Source organism: Mobula birostris, chromosome 4 (genome assembly GCF_030028105.1).
Source record: "Mobula birostris isolate sMobBir1 chromosome 4, sMobBir1.hap1, whole genome shotgun sequence".
In the NCBI taxonomy this organism is placed as follows: Eukaryota; Metazoa; Chordata; class Chondrichthyes; order Myliobatiformes; family Myliobatidae; genus Mobula; species Mobula birostris.
This window is the reverse complement of record NC_092373.1, coordinates 64,718,305-64,740,323: the sequence shown is the minus strand read 5'-3', so window position 1 is coordinate 64,740,323 and position 22,019 is coordinate 64,718,305. Positions and strand designations below refer to the sequence as shown.

The following is a 22,019-nucleotide window of genomic DNA, read 5'->3' as shown; positions in this document are numbered from 1 at the left end:
GGGGGCCATTGAAGCAAATTTTCGGAAATTTGAAGCTAAAACAGAACTACTTTAGATTTTGGGCTGTCCAGCTGTAAATCTCCTGCCACATTCATTCACATTTGAAACATCTTTGGTCAATTATCTGAATTAGGAAAGATGTTTCAACATTGAGGGAGTACAAAGTAAAAGGTCAGAATACAAGATGGTGACTACATCTAAAAGAAATCTATTTTTATTATTTCATATAGAGATACAGCACAGAACAGGCTCTGCTGGCCCAAAGAACCGTGCCGCCCAGTAATCTACTGCTTTCAACGCTAGCCTAAATCACAGGACAATTTACAATGACCAATTAACCTACTAACCAGGATGTCTTTGGAAAGTGGGAGGAAACCAGAGCACCCAGAGGAAACCCATGCACACACTCGGGAGGAGGAACGTACAAACTCTTTACAGACGACATCATAATTGAACTCTTGACACCCTGAGCTATCGAGAGTTAACATTAACATGCGCCAATATTGAGTACTTGTATGAAATAAGACTTAAAAAGAAGATTGTTTTACTTAATGAAGTAATTCTACCTAGGGGAAACATTGAGGAAACCGTAAACATCAGGGAAATATTTCTGTTTGTAGTCAACATGCAAAGAACTTAACATGGATGCTTTGAAAATAAATTAAGTTGGCAATTAGAGGGAAAAAGCAGAAATAAATCAAAGGGTGTTGAGAAAAAATTAATGCATGATGCTCATGAGCAACTTAAACAATAGGATGGCATTAAAAAATAAAGTGCAAGGTGATGAACAGAGCAGGAGCGGAGCTTTGACAACAATACGGGTGAAATGGAGATAAAGGCAAGAATCTTTTGAAAGCAAATAAAATAGTATCAGTATCTATGGGAAGGAGTAAAGGGAGAGAAGTTGAACCCAATGTGAGGTTTTGCCACTTCTTGATTCCGATTCAATAGCTGGCTGGATCCAACCAGAGGTATTGAAAATCAGAGCCTAGAGTCCCACGGAGAATAGTCCCTTCAGCCCACCTCATCCCTGCCAACCATATTGCTCAACCAAGATATTCCCATTTACAAACAAAAGAAAATCTGCAGATGCTGGAAAAACAGGCAACACACACAAACTGCTGGAGGAACTCAGCAGGCCAGGCAGCATCTATGGAAAAGAGTACAGTCAACATTTCAGGTCAAGACCCTTCATATTACCATTTACCTGTTTTTGGTCCTTATCCCTCTAAACCGTTCCTATCCACATACCTGTTCAAATATTTTAAAATGTTATAATTGTACCTACCTCAACCACTTCCCCGATGGCTCATTCCATGTATGTATCACCCTTTTTCCATACAAGTACTACCAATGTTTCCATATAGGAGATATGGCCACCTCTTCTCAGTCACCACTTTCAAAGAACTGTGTACTTTCACTCTTAAATTACTGTTATACAAAACTCCCCAGGGTCTTACAACTTGCTGTGCAAGTCCTAACTCTGGTTTGCCTTACCAAAATCTAATACCTCAGAGTTATCTGAATTAAACTCCATCTGCCATTCCTCAGCCCAATGGTGCAGTTAATCAAGACAATTTTAGTGTCACCAGAAAGCTTACTAATTATGCCACCCACATACTCAAATCATTAATATAAAGGTGGACACAGCACTGACCCCTGCAACATCCTGCTGGTCAGAGCCACCAGTCTTGAGGAGAAGTAAAAACCCACTCTGAGGTCATTTTCAAGAACATGTGTTCTTATTATTGTACAATGCCTCTGGCTAATGACAGCATAATTAGCATAAACTTTGCAGAAAAGATTGGTCTTCAAAAACAGGTAATAAATTTTTAACTGACGCTAACTGAAATATATTAAGTCTTCTATGATATGTGGTAAAGCAAATGCATATAAGCATTCCAAATAAATTACTAACATAGCCAGGGAAGGATTTTCCTTGCACGTTGAAATAATTCTGCTAGTTAAACCTTGAGTCAAATGCTGTGTAATTCATGCTTGTTTTCTCCCCAGTGAATGGTGCTTATATGATGATATGCACCTGCGAAGCTGCTGCAAGTTAGTTTTTCATTGTACTGCACATACATGTACTTATACATTTGCAACATAAAGTTTGTAAACTCTTTGCAATTAACTTGCTCTTTGCATTAAATACTCATGAAATGTGGTCTGATCTTCACCCAAGTCACAATAATAGACACAAACAATCTGCCTAACCTAATAACATACAAACAATTGTTACAGTTCTCATCAAACTGAGTACACCATTTAAAGAATCACTGTTCAGGTTCAGGTATGTGAACCTCTGAGGTAATACCTTCTACAAAAGCTATCTGGAGTCAGGTGTTCCAATCAATGAAATGAGATTAGAAGTGTGGGTTGTAGAGGTGCCCTGCCCTATATAAAAAAAGACACAGAGTCAGGTCACTGACAGTCTGCTCTTCTCCAAAAAGATCTGTTTATGAGCACCATGCCTCAACCAAGACAACTTTCAAAGAACCTTTAGAAAAACTGTAAAGATGTGTGAAGCTGGAAAATGCCACAAAAATATTTCTAAATACTCAATTGATCATGAGTTCACAGTAAGAGAAATTGTCTACAAATGAAGGAAATTCAGTATTGATGCTACTCTCCTTATGAGTGGGCATCCTGCAAAGATCACACCAAGAGCACAGCATGCAAGGAATGCTAAAGGAGGTGAAAAAGAACCCAAGGGCAACAACAAACGACTTGCAGAAATCTCTAGAACTTGCTGAAGTCTCTGTTCTCGTGCCAACTATAAGAAAAACACTGAACAAGAATGGTGTACATGGAAGAACATAATGGAGGAAACCACTGCTCTCCAAAACAACATTGCTGCACGTCTCAAGTTAGCAACAGACCACCTGGATGTTCCACAACGCTTCTGGGACAACGTTCTGTGCACATATGATAGAAAAGTTGAACTTTCTGGCAGAAATGCACACTATGTTTGGGAAAAAAAAAAGGACACTGCACACCATCACAAAACCTTCATCCCAACTGTGAAGCATGGTCGAAGAAGCATCATAGTTTGGGATTGCTTTGCTGCCTCAGACTTATACAGACTGCAGTTATTGAAGGAAGAGTGAATTCAAAGTTGTGTCAAGATATTTTACAGGTTAGCAGTCCATCTTAGAAACATAGAAAATAGGTGCAGTAGGCCATTCGGCCCTTCGAGCCTGCACCGCCATTCAGTATGATCATGGCTGATCATCCAACTCAGAACCCTGTACCAGCCTTCCCTCCATACCCCCTGATCCCTTTAGTCACAAGGGCCATATCTAACTCCCTCTTAAATATAGCCAATGGACTGGCCTCAACTGTTTCCTGTGGCACAGAATTCCACAGATTCACCACTCTCTGTGTGATGAAGTTTTTCCTAATCTCGGTCCTAAAAGGCTTCCTCTTTATCCTCAAACTGTGACCCCTCGTTCTGGACTTCCCCAACATCGGGAACAATCTTCCTGCATCTGGCCTGTCCAATCCCTTTAGGATTTTATACGTTTCAATCAGATCCCCCCTCAATCTTCTAAATTCCAACGAATATAAGCCTAGTTCATCCAGTCTTTCATCATATGAAAGTCCTGCCATCCCAGGAATCAATCTGGTGAACCTTCTTTGTACTCCCTCTATGGCAAGGATGTCTTTCCTCAGATTAGGGGACCAAAACTGCACACAATACTCCAGATGTGGTCTCACCAAGGCCTTATACAACTGCAGTAGTACCTCCCTGCTCCTGTACTCGAATCCTCTTGCTATAAATGCCAGCATACCATTCGCTTTTTTTCACCACCTGCTGTACCTGCATGCCCACTTTCAATGACTGGTGTATAATGACACCCAGTCTCATTGCACCTCCCCTTTTCCTAATCGGCCACCATTCAGACAATAATCTGTTTTCCTGTTTTTGCCACCAAAGTTGATAACTTCACATTTATCCACATTAAATTGCATCTGCCATGAATTTGCCCACTCACCTAACCTATCCAAGTCACCTTGCATCCTCTTAGCATCCTCCTCACAGCTAACACTGCCACCCAGCTTCGTGTCATCTGCAAACTTGGAGATGCTGCATTTAATTCCCCCATCCAAGTCATTAATATATATTGTAAACAACTGGGGTCCCAGCACTGAGCCTTGCAGTACCCCACTAGTCACTGCCTGCCATTCTGAAAAGGTCCCGTTTATTCCCACTCTTTTCTTCCAGTATGCCAACCAATTCTCTATCCACATCAATACCTTACCCCCAATACCGTGTGCTTTAAGTTTGCACACTAATCTCCTGTGTGGGACCTTGTCAAAAGCCTTTTGAAAATCCAAATATACCACATCCACTGGTTCTCCCCTACCCACTCTACTAGTTACATCCTCAAAAAATTCTATGAGATTCGTCAGACATGATTTTCCTTTCACAAATCCATGCTGACTTTGTCCGATGATTTCACCACTTTCCAAATGTGCTGTTATCACATCTTTGATAACTGACTCTAGCACTTTCCCCACCACCGATGTTAGGCTAACCGGTCTATAATTCCCTGGTTTCTCTCTCCCTCCTTTTTTAAAAAGTGGGGTTACATTAGCCACCCGCCAATCCTCAGGAACTAGTTCAGAATCTAAAGAGTTTTGAAAAATTATCACTAATGCATCCACTATTTCTTGGGCTACTTCCTTAAGAACTCTGGGATGCAGACCATCTGGCCTGGGGATTTATCTGCCCTTAATCCCTTCAATTTACCTAACACCACTTCCCTACTAACATGTATTTCCCTCAGTTCCTCCATGTCACTATTTCTGGAAGATTATTTATGTCCTCCTTAGTGAAGACAGAACCAAAGTAATTATTCAATTGGTCTGCCATGTCCTTGCTCCTCATAATCAATTCACCTGTTTCTGTCTGTAGGGGACCTACATTTGTCTTCACCAATCTTTTTCTTTTCACATATCTATAAAAGCTTTTACAGTCAGTTTTTATGTTCCCTGCCAGTTTTTCTCATAATCTTTTTTCCCCTTCCTAATTAAGCCCTTTGTCCTCCTCTGCTGAACTCTGAATTTCTCCCAGTCCTCAGGTGAGCCACTTTTTCTGGCTAATTTGTATGCTTCTTGTTTGGAATTGATACTATCCCTAATTTCCCTTGTCAGGATGCACTACCTTCCTTGATTTATTCTTTTGCCAAACTGGGATGAACAATTGTTGTAGTTCATCCATGCGATCTTTAAATGCTTGCCATTGCATATCCACCGTCAACCCTTTAAGTGTCATTTGCCAGTTTATCTTAGCTAATTCACGTCTCATACCTTCAAAATTACCCTTCATTTGAAGCTTAATAGAAATTGGATGATGCAACAAAACAATGACCCAAAACACAAGACTAAATCAACAACAGAATGGTTTAAAAAGAAGAAAATTCATAGTTTGGAAAGGCCAAGTCACAGGCCAGACCTTAACCCAACTGAGATGCTGCGGCATTACTTGGAGAGCTATTCAGCAATATTGATGGACTGAAATAGTTTTGCATGCAGGAATGGTCTCAATTCCTTCTTGCCGTTGTACAAGTCTGATCAGCAGCTACAAGAAATATTTGGTGGAGGTTATGGTTGCTAGAGGAGATTATACAAGTTATTAAATACACAGATTCACATACTTTTTCCAGCCTGGACTGTGAATGATTAAACAATGTGTTCAATAAAGACATGAAAAGTACAATTGTTTGTCTCATTAGTTTAGGCAAATTGTGTGTCTATTATTGTGACTTAGACCACATTTGAACAATTATTGCAGAAAACCGGGTAATTGCAAAGGATTCACTAAATTTTTCTTGCAACTGTACATAAGACATTAACCTCAGCTTTGAATTTCAGGTTGTTGGATTCTGCAGGGAGCGCTCATGGAGTGAGGTCGTCTCTCTGGCTTCGCTCCATTCCCGTTATCCTTTTTAACCTATGATCTCCTTGATTTAATCAACTTTAAGTACACCAGAAGACTTACTTTATCTCTCTGAATTACTGATTAATTGACTTCCTTTTGTCAATTGCAACTTTTGAGCTTAAAGAAATGAGTACGAGATCTAAAACCAAAGATGGGAAAGACGCTGATGGGAATGGAGGAAAGAAGAAAGGTGACTCTAAGCCAACGGAATTAACTTACGAAGTTATGGTGAAGTGTTTGGAGGAAATGTTTGAGCAGCATCGGATAAAATTATCTGAAAGTTTAACTGCTCAATTTGAACAACATCGTCAAAGCCTCAATGAAGATTTAAAATCAATCACAGAATCTTTGAAATCCCTGAATTCTGATGTTCAAAAACACGATGCAAAAATTTCTGAGCTGGATACTAAATCTCAGAAGACAGATACAAAAGTTGAGATCTTAGAGAAGAATCTAGCTTCGACTACTAAACAGCTCCAACAACTTAAATCCAAAGTTATTGATCTTGAGAATCGATCGAGAAGACAAAATTTACGTTTAATTGGCTTACCCGAGGACGTTGAGGTTGGAGATCCTGTAATATTCTTTGCTCAACTTTTAAAGGATTCGTTCGGTTCAGTTTTTCCCAACGATCCTCCATTACTCGACCGCACCCATCGTATACCGTGGGTAAAGTCGGCAGCGGCTGTTTCCAAACCCAGACCAGTTATTCTTCGTTTCCATTATGTTAATGTTAAAGAACAACTTCTCCAGATCGCTCGTCGACAAGGGATGATCAAGTATTGTCAGCATTTCTTCAGGATAGTTCAAGACTACAGTCCTGAAGTGATGAAGGAACGACTGACTTTTAAACCTTTGTCAGAATGCTATCAAAAAAATCTCAAACCGGCACTACTGTACCCTGCACGACTCAGAATCTCTCCTCCCGATGGAACTCATAGTGTCTTCCATTCTACAACTGCCGCTCGAAGCTTTTTGGATGATAATTTCCCATCTGATACAGACACCCTCTCTTAATCTGTGTCTGGTGCTTCCAGCACCAATTTTTTTTTCTCTCTGGTTTTTTTCTTCAAAATAAACCTTCTACTACTGTGCAATGAAGGTTTTTTATAAGTCTAAGATTTTTGTTCTTTGTTTATTACTATAGTGATTATTCTATAATTTATATAGAATATTTATCTTCTGTGAATAACATCATTTTCCCTTAGTTAACCTTTTGTTTTAACTTATCCTTTTTCGTTATTACTAATGATCCGATCCGACGGTCATTTGTAGTTATATGTTTCCTATTTTTGATTTTCGCATAATTAAAACGGCGACTTGTCTTTCTTTTTCTATAATCTGTTTTTTTTTCGGGACGCCATGTTCTTATGCTTCTTCTTCCCATAATCCATTTTTCTTATTTTGGAAGCGATTTTTTATTTACTCGCTTATAATTAACTAATTATATGCATTGATACTGTTTTTTTTATTTCATATATTTTAGTAATTTTTACTATGGAGACTAATTTACAATACTGTTTATTTTTCACATATATTAGTCTTCGGGAGGTCACTTATATAACATATATTTTTGGAGTTGCCCCCTGCAGAAATGGGGTTAAAGTTAGTATTAGTTAGTGCTTTCTTCAGCCTTTTCTGGCTTAGTTCGGGTTTCTACTTGGGGTTGGGGGAGGGGGTTCTCTTTTTCTTTTTTAATTTTTTCTATTGGGCTGATTCAGAACTACAAAGTTGTCCCCAGTGTCGAGATTTCCGGTTCCTCTCTAATCATGTATTCCTCTTCCGATTTCATGAGCTCACATTATGGTTAACCCCTTACTTACCAAAGGGTTAATTTTTAGTTATGGCTCATTCTATTAATTTTGTCTCTTGGGATACAAATGGTTTAAACCATCCAATAAAACGGAAAATGATTTTCAAAATATTCCAAAGACTGAATGCTCATATTATCTTTGCTCAAGAGACTCATGTAAGGAAAGAGGACAGTCAACGCTTCTTTAAGTTTTGGAAAGAACAATACCATTCAAATGCTCAAGCCAAAATTAAAGGCGTTTCAATTCTTATTGATCCCTCAATTACATTTATTCATCAAGACATTATTTCAGATCCTAATGGCAGATTTCTGTTAATTACGGGGGTACTTTTTAATAAAAAGGTCGCTATGGTTAATGTTTACGCTCCGAATGTGGATTATCCTGAATTCTTTAAACACTTACTCACTTCCTTTCCTAATTTAAACGAGTATATGTTGATAATGGGCGGTGATTTTAATTTATGTTTGAATCCCATGTTGGATAGATCCATAAGTAGTCCGGCTTTACCGAATAAGTCGGCTACTATTATTAATTCTTTTATGTTGGATGATGGCATTTCAGAAATTTGGAGATTTCTACATCCAAATGATAAGGAATTCTCCTTTTTTTCACATGTACATCGTTCTTTTTCCCGAATTGATTATTTCCTGATTGACTCTCGTTTGATTCCGTATGTAGTTGATTGTAATTATGACATTATTGCTATTTCAGATTATGCTCCATTGAAACTTTCCATCAAGTTAATGGATACCTTTTGTACTACCAGACAATGGCGATTTAACCCTATTTTGCTTCAAGATCAGGACTTTGTCAAATTTATAAAGGAGCAGATTGATTTCTTCTTTTCAACTAATACTACGGAAGAAGTTTCCAACGGAACTGTTTGGGACGCCTTTAAAGCTTATATCCGTGGTCAGATTATTTCCTATTCGGCTGGTTTGAAAAGACGTATTAACAATGAAATACTTCTGTTGGTTGATAAAATTAAAGAAGTCGATAAAAAATATGCCATTTCTCCCAGTAAGGAGCTGTACAAACACAGAGTTGAACTCCAACTGGAACATAGCTTATTATTAACATCCTCAATCGAAAATCAATTAATGAGAACTAGAAGTGATTTTTATATTCATAGTGATAAATCGGGTAAATTACTGGCTAACCAATTGAAATTTGATTCGGTTAAATGTCAAATTACTAAGATCCGCAAACAGGATGATACTTTCACAGTTGATCATGTTAGGATAAACCAAACCTTTCAAGAATTTTATACCTCTTTATATCACTCTGATTTTCCTCATGATTCTAATTTCATGCATGATTTTTTAAGTAAATTGAGTTTTCCGAAACTATCTCCCGAAGATTGCCTATCATTAGAAACTTCCATTTCAGAGGAAGAAATAATAACTGCAATCTCATCATTGAATTCCGGTAAAGCACCCGGTCCCAATGGGTTTACAGTGGAATTTAAAAAATTTTTTTCCTCCATTCTTTCTTCTAAGTTGTCTAGAATATTTAAGGAAGCAATTAGTTTAGGTAAATTACCACAATCGTTTTATGAAGCCTCTATTTCCTTAATTCTTAAAAAGAATAAAGATCCTACGGATTGTGCATCATACAGACCGATATCTCTTCTGAATGTAGATTCAAAAATTTTTTCAAAAATTCTAGCTACTAGACTGGAGAAGGTGTTACCTCAAATTATTTCCATGGATCAAACCAGATTTATTAAAAATCGCTATTCATCCTTTAATATTAGGAGGTTAATGAATATTGTTTACACCCCCTCATTTACTACCCCGGAATGTATTATCTCATTAGATGCTGAGAAAGCCTTTGACAGAGTTGAATGGCCTTATTTATTTAATGTTCTTGAGAAATTTAATTTTAATTTGACATTTATATCTTGGATTAAATTGTTATATTACTCCCCGGTAGCCTCAGTTTGTACAAATAATTATAGATCTCCTTTTTTTCGTCTTTTTCGTGGTACTAGGCAAGGTTGCCCTCTTAGTCCTTTACTATTTAATATTGCTCTTGAACCTTTAGCAATTGCTATTCGTGACTCGCCAAATATTGTTGGTATTACCCGTGGAAACGAAATACATATATTATCATTATATGCAGATGATTTGTTGTTATATATCTCTAACCCGGAGAAGTCAATTCCTGCTATCTTAGATCTGTTAGCTCAATTTAGTAACTTCTCTGGTTACAAATTGAATCTTAGTAAGAGTGAATTATTCCCTTTAAATAAGCATGTACCTATTTATGGACGTTTACCATTCAAATTGGTTACTGATTCATTTATATATTTAGGGATAACAATTACGAAAAAACAAAGATTTATTTAAAGCTAATTTTTTTACCTTTAATTGATCAGATTAAACTTTTATTTACCAAATGGTCCCCAATCTCTTTGTCTTTGATTGGTCGGATTAATACTATTAAGATGATCATTTTGCCCAAATTTTTGTATATATTCCAATCGGTTCCAATTTTTATCCTGAAATCTTTTTTTGATAACGTAGATTCAAAAATTTCCTCATATATCTGGCAGAATCCTAGGTTAGGTAAAAGATATCTACAGAAATCTAAAAAGGAGGGGGGGCTCGCCCTCCCAAATTTTAGATTCTATTATTGGGCAATTAATATTCGATATTTAAAATTTTGGCTACAAGATTTGGACTCATCCTTAAACCCTCATTGGGTAAATCTTGAATCTAATTCATTACAAGGGTTTTCCTTGGGTTCGGTTTTAGGAACTTTACTTCCTTTTACTTCTTTTAAATCATATAAACAAATGAACAACCCAATAGTCAAGCATACTTTACGTATATGGTTTCAATTCCGAAGATTTTTTGGGTTTAATCAACTTATTCTAGCAAGTCCCATTATACCAAATTTTCTTTTTCAGCCTTCCACGATGGATCAAGCTTACTTTGATTGGAAAACCAAAGGTATAATATCTTTTCGCGATTTATTCTTGGATAACTGTTTTATGTCTTTTGATCAACTCTCTAATAAATATAATTTACCCAGATCTCACTTTTTTAGATATCTACAGATTAGAAACTTTTTAAATTACTGTCTCTCCTAATTTTCCACACCCATATCCAATGGACACTTTGGAAAAAATCTTAGATTTAAATCTTTCTCAGAAAGGTGTAATAGCAATTATATATAATATAATTATGAATCTATGTCCTGATGCCTCTAATAAAATTAAAGCTGACTGGGAAAGAGAACTTGAGATTAATATACCGACTGAAAAATGGGAAAAAATTCTTCAGTTGGTGAATTCATCCTCTGTATGTGCTAAGCATAGGTTGATACAGTTTAAAGTAGTCCACAGGGCTCATATGTCCAAAGATAAACTATCTCGTTATTACTCTTATATTAATCCAATACGTGACAGATGCCATTCTGAGATTGCTTCTCTAATCCACATGCTTTAGTCATGTCCCTTGTTGGAGAAATATTGGAAAGATATTTTTGATATTATTTCAACGGTCCTAAATATAGACTTACAACCTCATCCAATTACTGCTATCTTTGGACTACCAATGATAGACTTAAATAATTTAACCTCTTTATCACGAAGGATGATTGCATTTCTTACTTTAATAGCTAGAAGGTCCATTTTGTTGAATTGGAAAGAGATCAACCCTCCTACTGTATTTCATTGGTTTTCACAAACTATGGTGTGTTTGAATTTGGAGAAAATTAGAAGTGCAGTTTATGACCCTTCTATTAAGTTTGAAAAAACTTGGAGGCCATTTATTCAGCATTTTCATTTGATGTAATTTGATCATTTCCAAACTTGTTTTATTTCTCTGTACTGTTGTTGGAGGGGAATGGAGTCGTCGACACTGAGGTTTTCTTCTTTTCCATTTTCAAGTTGTTAGTTTTGCCCAAGTCTTTTAGTTTAGTTGATTAATTTTTTTTCTTTGGGGATGGTTTTTTTTTGTTTTTTTTTTCTTTTTCTTTTCTTTCCTTTTTTTTTTGCTTTGTATTATCCGTGATTAGTTCTACATGTATGGGAGCTTTATTAATTTCCACTATTTGGTTTTGCAATTACTTTTTTTTAAGTGTAACAATGTATCTCCTATTATCTGTATTATTGCTATGTTTTGTTTCTGTATTCTGAAATTAATAAAAAGATTGAGAAAGAATTTCAGGTTGTTAAACACCATAAATCAATTGATGGGTGACTGGAAAGCCCCAAAAAGCAAAGTCCAAGCACTTTTCACTAAAGTGGATCTTTTAAGATAAACAGCAGCAGGAATTGAGAAAGTAATATGCAGCTGTCTACTCCAGGTGAACCCCCTTTTGCTTTAGATTCCTGAGCTATGGTACTCTAGCTGCATGCCAGATATTTCATCATTCCCTCATATCCTGCTACTCTGATACAATCATTTCTAATATCCCTGAATCCATCCTTTGTTTCTATACTGTTTCATGACATTGACCAACAATATAACGTGTGTCATTCATCATTCCATTAGGGGAGACTTCATCTGTTCTTTTTCTGCCCCATCTTTCCCATCTCTGTATTTGTTTAAAAATTCTTAAATTTACAAATAAAAGTGAATTCAGGAGATTTAAATGAATGCAGAGCTCACTATCTCAATTAGTCTTTGAAATGATTAGCAATGATAGATTTTAAAGGAGAATGCTATGAAATTTGACTGAAAGAAGGAAATTGGAGGCAGAAGAAATTAATTTTTGCGGGGTAATGTGCTGGAGATTACTAAAATCATTTTCAGATTCTTAATTGATTTGCAGAATTGAATATTGCTAGTGAAAATTTTGGAATAGATTAAATGTTAAAATTAAGTACAAAAATGCATCTAAAGGTATTTCACCACATTGCTATCTGGAATGAACTTTACCCACCATAAAGACAAAAGTTCTGGCAGTTAGTGCACTCCCAAATGAAAGGGTAGACAAATCACACAAGTAACAACATCTTCTTCTTTCACCTGAATCTATTATGGGCCAGATTGCTGGACCTGGCCTGCTCTTCAGTGTCACAAACTGCTCAGCCTCACTTAGTCCAGATAAGAAGGCTGATCTTACTGTCCCTCTACACTATGGAGGTGGCAGCAATTTGGCTGAAAGTGCAGTACTTGCACTGTGACTATCTTAACATGTCACATAGAAGACAAAGCAGGGTGGGGATATTTTCTTCCGCCAAAGTCCGGTATATTGACATACTCATAAGCAGGCTACGGGCAGGTCAGAAGTTTACAAACTTAGCTGTAGAAAATATCAGATCCATTGGTAGAGTCTAACCAAGTATAATTTAATTCATAAACCAGAAGTTTACTAGGCAAGAAAAGCAGGAAATACTTTCAGATAGAAGTTAACAGAAAGATATTTGAGAGAAGGAAAGGATTTTCCTTGCATAACTTGGCAAGTTCTAGATTTTAATGTCATATTGCTGGTACATCACTCAGCAATTATCCATAATTTTTTTAAAAAAACTTTCATACAACTCTATCTTCTTTGATACTACCCAAGGAGAAATCAAGACCAAATGCACACTTCAAGTGAAACAGTGAAAGGCACTGTGTAACAGGGCCAGGACATACCAATGTAGTAACGTCCAATTTTCAAGTCATATGTTCTAGCTTCACCATATTTATGAATTCTTATGTTCACATTCTGCTCAAATTACTAGTTTATTGTTATACTTTTCTAACCTTTTAATCTATTATATCAAGTATAATTACAGTATGACAAGCTTAGACTGATACCTGCCACTGCTGTGAAAACAGAAATATGTCTTGGCAAGTTTGATCAAAGTTAAGTACAGACTCCTTTTAAGATTGTTTATAATTCAGAGCAACTTTCAAAAGAAATTGATAAATTTCATCTCTATGTATTGGACATTGCAGCATTCAACTCTACCAATACATTATATTCCACCATATTTAACCCGGCAAAATTGATTATGGTGGACAACAAGGAAGTTAAGATCTATGGGTCACCATGCCTTGTGCAGAAACAGATTACATGCATGTTTAATTAAAAAAAAGCTTACTTTTCGTAAAAAGTTACTAAACAGTTGTCATTAATTTTAGGCATAATCAGACTGGTCAGTGTAGAATTAAACAAACACCATACTATCAGTCTGAAAATGTGTGTTTCACTATTTATGTTTTGCTCCTCAAAAAAACATGTTGAGATGATAGAGACCATTTCCCTTCTCAATCTATGCTACTTGCTTATTGATTTAAAAATGCAGCCTCCAAACATAATCCTTAAAAACTCCACTATTTTTCTACAAACGGTTGTATTATCAACATTAGCCCAAATATAAGAACATGTAAAAAATGTTACCATAAATAGCAATAAACAGAAAAAAATCAAATTAATATTTGGTGTGACTGCCCTTTGCCTTTAAAGCTACATCATTCTCTTCGGTATACTGTTTTTGCCACAGTTCTGTAGACTTTGGCTGTCTCGCTCCTCTCTCTCTGGGTAATCTCTGACGGCCTCAATGAGGTTGCAATCAGGGCTTTGGAGGCCATTCCATCTGAAACCATATTAAAAACCTAGGGTGCCCAAGACTTTCGCATAGTACTGAACATTTCATTAATTAACTGTCCTCATTTTTGGTCCTCATATTGGCCTGTCTGACCAAATCTCCATGTTAATCCCAGCACACTGAAAATAGGAAAACTAGTCAAGAGAACCATCAGGGCCTAATAAGATAATCTCTATACTTCAAGGAGGCCGCCACAAATGGAGTAGACACAGACCAAGGAATCTGCGTCATCTGTCATCAGCTACATCAGTAAGTGTTTCGACGATGGTGATACCTCAAGAACTGTCATCTCACGGCCCAACAAGCACTGGCTAAATGCAGAAGTGCACTTCCTACTGAAAGCCTGGGATGTTGCCTTCAAGCCTGGTAACAGAACAGCTAGAAGAAACCGCTTCTTAGGCATCAAGAGAGCAAAGACTGCCTACAATCCCTGGCATGTGTGGTTGGGCATCAAGGGCATTACTGACGATGCAAGGAAAAACAGCATTGACTATAGCAGTGAAGCCTCCCTCCCCGATGCTCTAAACAACTTTTATACATGTTTCTAGGCATGCAGCACATCAGCCACAAAAGCTATCCCACTCCAAGGACAGCAGCCACTGTCTCTAACAGCAGCAGTGAGAAGGACTCTGCAGAGAGTCAATCCCCGTAAGGGAGCTGGGCCAGACAACATCCAAGGCCGAGTATTCAGGGATTGTGCACACGAGCTCACTGACACTTCATGGACATCTTCAACACTTTACTCATCCAGGCTACTGGGCTACTGTCCGTACACCTTCAGAACTAAATGACTCCCACATAGTGGCACTGACACCAATCATTATGAAGTACTTTGAATGGCTGATAAAGGCACATTTGAAAAACTCTAATCCTGCCACACAAGACCCTCACCAATGTGCTTACCGACAGAACCACTTTACGACAGATGCCATAGCATTTGTCATGCAACTGGTCCTGATACACCTAGAAAACAAGGACACTTACATCAGGATGCTGTTTTTGGATTTCAGTTTGGCATTGAACGCTATTGTCCTACAGACCTTAGTGAACAAGCTCCTACTGCTCGGTCTAAATAAACCACTGTGCAAAATGGGCGTTGGACTTCTTAGTGAACAAACCTCAGTCAGGATGCACAACTGCTCCTCCCTCCCCATCATCCTCAACATGGGTGCTGAGCTGTAGGTTGACCGGATTGCTGTTCACTCTACTGACACATGACTGCACGGCCAAACTCCTGAGCAATTACATCACTAGCCGACAGTATGACAGCGATGTGGCTCATCACCAAGGATGAGGCAGCTTACAGAGAGAGCTGGAGGAGCTTGACGCATTGTGCCAGGGAAATAACCTCTTCCTTTTCTTTGTCAAAAAGACAGAGGACATGGTTATCGACTTAAGAACTCGCACCACTCACACTCCCCTTACAATGGCAGCAGAGCAGTGGAAACTGCAAGCAACTTCAAACTCTTGGGAGTACACATCACACACAACCTCTCAGTCTCAGAAGACATCCTACAGTCAAGAAAACTCACTCACACCTCTTCTTTCCCAGGAGCTTGAAGAAAGCTGTACTTTGCACATCCATACTCATGTCATTCTAAAGATGTGCAGTGGAGAGCATCCCAATAAGCTGTATCACTGCTTGGTATGGAAACTGCACTGCAGCAGACAACAGACAGTCAAAATTGCTCAACACATCACTGACACCAGCCTACCCTCTAAGAAAATTTATACAGAAAGTGCTAGAAAAGGGCTAGTAACATCATGAAGGATCCCACCCACCCTGCTCATGCATGTCCCACCCCCATCAGGGAGGAGGCTACATAGCATCCAGGTCAGAACCACTGGACTCAAAAACAGTTGCTTTCTCGTAGTAAGAGTGATCAATATCTCCACCCACTAAAATCCACTACTTTATTTCCTGTCAGTATAGCTTAGCATCACTTTATGGACATACAATCAATGTACCGAAGTTATCTTATGTACTTATATTTATTGTGTTTTATTATGATTGTGTTCTTTCTTTTTTTGTGCTGCAGCAGATCTAGAGTTAATAATTATTTTGTTCTCTTTACACAATTGTCTTCAAGAAATAACATTAAACAATCTTCAATGTAGAATTTAAGTTGATGTGAAAATGCATAAATTGTACCAGATGTACTTAAATTAGATAACAAAGTTTTATTGTTTTGGTGTTTACAATGCACAGTCCATCTGTTAAAGGACGGCTGTAAAAAACCATGGATGTAATTTTCTGTAACACAAATTCAAGACAAGATTTGTGCTTCTTTAGAATTTTGTATTCACTTATTCCTTCTTGCATACAGCTGCAAGAAAAAGTTTGTGAACCCTTTGCAATTACCTGGCTTTCTGCACTGATTACTCATGAAAGCACCAGGTCAGAAAGCAGAGGGATTAAGAGGAAGGTAGATGTCATGGCCAGTTAAGAATGGCCAGGAGCAAAGTAACAGACACAAATAGGAAGAATGAATTGAAATTTCTGTATTTTAATATTAGGAGAATTTTGGGCAAGGTTGAAGAACTTAGAGCATGGATTAGCACATGGAATTATGAAATTGTGGCCTTAACAGAGGGTTGATTAAGAGGGGGACAGGAATGGTTGCCTAATGTTCTAGGATTTTGATTTTTAAGATACAAGTGGTGTTGTGGGCGGAGGGGGGGGGGGAAGAATTGGAAGTTGTCAATCAGGTGCCATATCACAGCTCCACTCAGAAGTTCATAAAAATCCCTTGGCAAGTAGGATTAATCCCTAGCAAGGAGGATTAATTCCAAGGCGTTCTCTACATACAAAAGGATAACATACAAGAGGATAACTGCGGAGAGGTAGGACCACAAGGATGGAGAGAATAGATCAGCACTTTGTTGGCTGTCCCCAGCACAACCTCAGGTGTATTGGTTGTTAATGCAAATGGTGTATTTCACCATGTTTCGATCTTGAATTTGAATTTTGAATCTTATAGAACAGAGCAATACAGCACAGGAAGACCCTTTGGCCAACAGTGTTGTGTTGAACCAATTAAATTAGTAATCAAATGGCTACCTAAACTAATCTCTTCTGCCTTTATATCCTTCCATTTTCCTCACATTCATGTGTCTGCCTATATGTCTCTTAAAAGTCCAACGATCCTGCCTTTACCACCACCCCAGGCAGCGCATTCTAAGCACCCACACTGTTTAAAAAAAAACGTAACCTTCACATCTTGTTCTCATAATCTTGTAAGCCTCTCTTAGATCTCCCTCAGCCTCTGTGCTCCAGAGAAAACGACTCAAGTTTATTCAAACTCTCATTAGAGCACATGCTCTCTAATCCAAGCAACATCCTGATAAAACTCTCTCCAAAACTTCAACATCTTTTCAATAATGGGGCGACCAGAACTGTATGCAATACTCCAGGTGCAGCCCAACTAGGATTTTAAAAAGCTGCAGTATAGCTTCCTGACTTTTGAACTCAGTGCCTCAACTAATAAAGGTAAAAACACCATAAATGCCTTCTTAACCACCCAAACACCCTGTGTAGCCAGGGAGCAATGATCTTGAAGCCCAAGATCATTCTGCTCATCAATACTATTAAGGATCTTGCCCATAACAGTGCACAGTCTCTGAATTTGATCTACCAAGCTGCAATACTTCACATTTGGCTAGTTAAACTCCATCTGCCATTTCTCCACACATATCTGCAATTGATCTGCTATATTCTTTGCCAGTCTTCTACGCTATCCACACCACCAATCTTCGTATCATCTACGAACTTACTAACCCACCCATCGACATTTCCATCCAGGTCATTAAGATACATCACAACAGCACAGATCCCAGCGGAACGCCACTTATCACAGACCTCTAGTTAGTACAAGTTCCTCAGACCACTACCCTCTGTCTTCTATGGGCATGCCAGTTCTGAATCCAAACACCAATTCACCAAGCGTCCCAAGCATCTTAATCATCCAGAGGAGTCTCTAAAGAAGGACCTTATCGAACGCTGGACTAAAATCTATGCAGATAACATCTACGGTTTTACCTTCATCACCTTGTCAAAAATCTCAATTAAGTTACCAAGACACGACTTGTCCCACACAAAGTCACACTGGCTCTCCCTAATTAGACTATGGTTTTCCAAATGCGCATAAGTCCCATCCTTAAGAATTCTTTTCAGAAACTTCCCTTCCACTGACATGAGACTCTCCGGTCTACAGTTTTCAAGATAAACCCTGGTTCCTTTCTTGAACAATGGAACAACTTTAGCTACTCTGGGACCTCACCTGTGGCTAAGTGGACACACAGATAATAATTGAAGCCCCAACAATCTCTTTCCTTGCCCCTCTCAATAACCTGTAGTATATCCCATTAGGCCCTGGGGGCTTATCCACCCTAATGCTCTTGAAGACACCCATGACTATCTCCTTTACCTCAAAATGTCCTTGCATATCAACACACTCAACAATGATCTCCCTATCCTGCACGTCCTTCTCCTTGGTAAATACTAAGGACCTCACCCACACCCTCCGCATCCAAGCAAATGTTCCCCCCTTCATCTTTGAGTGGTCCTATCCTCTCCCCAGTTATCTTCTTGCTCTTGATGTATATAGCTTTGCTTTTGCTAGGGCATTTTGAGATAAAGGAGGTAATGTTGGGTCTAACGTTAAGTCCCCATGGCCCGATGGGGGATATCCCAGGTTAGTGAGTAAAGCTAGAGATGAGATTATTGGGGCCTTAACCAATATCTTTGTGTCCACTCCAACCACAAGCAACATCTCAGAGGACTAGCATGTAACTAATGTATTCCATTACTCAAGGGGGAAAATAGGGATATTCCTGGGACCTATAGACCAGTGATTAGTAGTAGGGAGATTACTGAAGAGTATTCTTAGGGACGGCATTGATGAGCATTTGGAAAATCACAGCCTAAATAGGGACAGTCACCATGAGGGGCAAGTCACGTCTTCTTAACTTGATTGACTTTTTTTTTTTTAAAAAAAAAGGTGGTGACAAAGGTGATCGATGAAGATAGACCTGTGGTTGTTGTCTACATCGATTTTAGTAAGGTTTTGCAGGCCAATAATCATGACTAGAACTCCCTTGGGTGATATGAATCACAGCCTAAAAAGATTAATGAAAGGGCAAACATTTCCAAATCTTAAGTTACATGTTATATTAAGGATGAGTAAGGATATGTACCATGTACATGAGGATGTCTCTTATCATCACCATTGCTGTCTGATGGTCATTCCATGCCTGATTTAAGGTCTGCAAGAAGTTGTTGTTTAATGAGTTCAACACATCTTCTCGTACCTGTAAAAGAAGCACATAATCAGTACACATTTTGTGCAAGTTTCATTTGATAAAACTACTGCAAAATAACCAAAAGAAAATCAATTCTTATTTACATATTGCACACAAGGTTAAAAAAAAAATCACAGTAAGTTTCTTGTGATAAATCTGAGTTGAATTTTTTTGCAGCAAAGTCCAGATTTACTGCAGAAATCACCTGAGAGCCACAGCTTAGAAGAAGCATTTCATTTTACTGTTACAGAACCAGACCAGAAGCAGCTGGCCTTGGTCATATTTAAAACATAAACACCATGGCTAGATAAAGGTCCCAGTTTGCCAAGTTTATTAAAATTTTAAGTATTTACATTTCTATAAATTAGCATCATGATAGGGAAAGTACTGGTTTCTATTATGGAAGTGGTGAGAGGCAACCGGAGGAAATGTACAGAAATGGACTGCAGTTTGGTTAATGGACAAATAAAAGTAGGAACAATCAAGTCTTAGGAAATGGGAGCAGATTCGTACAGGGCCTTAGATACAGCACCTATAAAAAATATTCACACCCCCACCCCCTGCCCCTTCCCCTTTGGAAGCTTTAATGTTTTATTGTTTTACAACATTGAAACACAATGGATTTAGACCTTTTAGATATAGCAGATTTAGGCCATTCAGTTCATTGAGTCTTCTCCACCATTTCAATGGGATCACTGATCCCACTGAACCCCATATATCTGCCCTCTCATCATATCCCTTGATGCCCCAACCAATCATGAATCTATCAGCTTCCACTTTAAATATACCCATGGACTGCAGTTTGTGGCAGGGCACTCTACAGGTTGGCTAAAAAAAATTCCTCCTTACTTCTGTTCTAAAACAACATCCCTCAATTTTGAGGCTGTGTCCTCTAGTTCTGGATACCCTCAGCAGAGGAAACATTCTCTCCACATCCACCTTATCTAGTCCTTTCAACATCCAGTAGGTTTCAAAGAGATCCCAAAAAATTCTAAATTCCAGTGAGTAAAGGCCCAAAGCTGCCAAACACTCCAAATATGTTAACCTCTTCATTCCCAGAATCATCCTCTGGACCTCCTCTGGATTCTCTCCAATGACACATCCCTTCTGAGATAAGGGGCCCAAAACTCTTCACAATACTCCAAGTGCAGCCTGACTAATGTCTTATGAAGCTTCAGCATTATCTCCATGTTTTTATACTCTATTCTTCATGAAATAAATGTCAACATTGCATTTGCTGCCTTTATCACAGACTCAACCTGTGAATTAACCTTCAGAGAGACTTGCACAAGGACTCCTAAGTCCCTCTGCACCTCTGGTGTTCGAATTTTCTCCCCAATTTAGATAGTAGTCTGCGCTATTGTCCTCTTACCAAAATGCATATCATTAGTTTCCCTATACTGCATTCAATCTGCCACATTTTTTGCCCGTTCTTCCAATTTGTCCATGTCCTGCTGCAATATCATTGCTTCCTCAGCACTATCTAACCCTCCAACTATCTATGTATCATCTGCAAACTTTGCCACGAAGCCATCAATTCCATTATCTAAATCACTGACAAATGATGGAAAAGTAGCAGTCTCAATACTGACCCCTGAGGAATACCACTAGTCATTGGCAGCCAACCAGAAAAGGCTCCCTTTATTTCCACTCGCTGCCTCCTGCCTGTCAGCCATTCCTCCATCCATGCCAGTATATTTCTTATAACATCATAGGATTTTATCTTGTTAAGCATCCTCATGTGAGGCACCTTATCAAATGCCTTCTGAAAATCTAAGTAAATGACATTCACTGCCTCTCCTTTGTCACCCTGCTTGTTACTTCTTTGAAGAATTCTAACAGATGTTAGACAAGATTTCCACTTACAGAAACCATGCTGACTTTGACATTTTATCATTAGTCCCCAAGTACCCCAAAACCTCGTCCTTAATAATGGAGCCCAACACTTTCCCAACAACTGAGGTTAGGCTAGGGAAGGGAACGTTGACTCAGACCATGAGGGGCCTGCGTCAGGCATCTTCAAGCCTTACAAGGCGCAGATTGGAAGTCTGTGTGGGGTGCCACTCCTCGCACAGACACTAGAGCAATTTGTGGGTTAGGCTAACTGGACTATAACTTCCTCTCTTTTGTCTTCCTCCCTTCTTAAAGAGTGGAGTAACATTTGTAATTTTCCAGTCCTCAGGGACCATGCCAGAATCAAGTGATTCTTGAAATATCATGACCAATGCATCCGTTATCTCTTCAGTAACCTCTTTCAGGACTCTGAGACGTAGTTCATCTGGTCCAGGTGACTTATCCACCTTAAGCCCTTTGAGTCTGCCTAGCACTTTTCCCTTGGTAATAGCAATGGCACTCTCTCCTGCTTCCTGACACTCACAGACTGCTGGCAAACAGTTATTGCCTT

General features: G+C 38.5%; 1 protein-coding gene across 1 annotated transcript in view; it reads right to left on the bottom strand.

Annotated features, from left to right (window-relative positions):
* Positions 1–22,019, bottom strand: part of cul3b (cullin 3b) — a 109,898-nt gene that overhangs the window by 51,397 nt on the left and 36,482 nt on the right. The window contains exon 3 of the mRNA XM_072255463.1: positions 19,511–19,624. Coding sequence (XP_072111564.1) covers positions 19,511–19,624 — 114 coding nt within the window. The remainder of the gene's footprint in view (positions 1–19,510; positions 19,625–22,019) is intronic.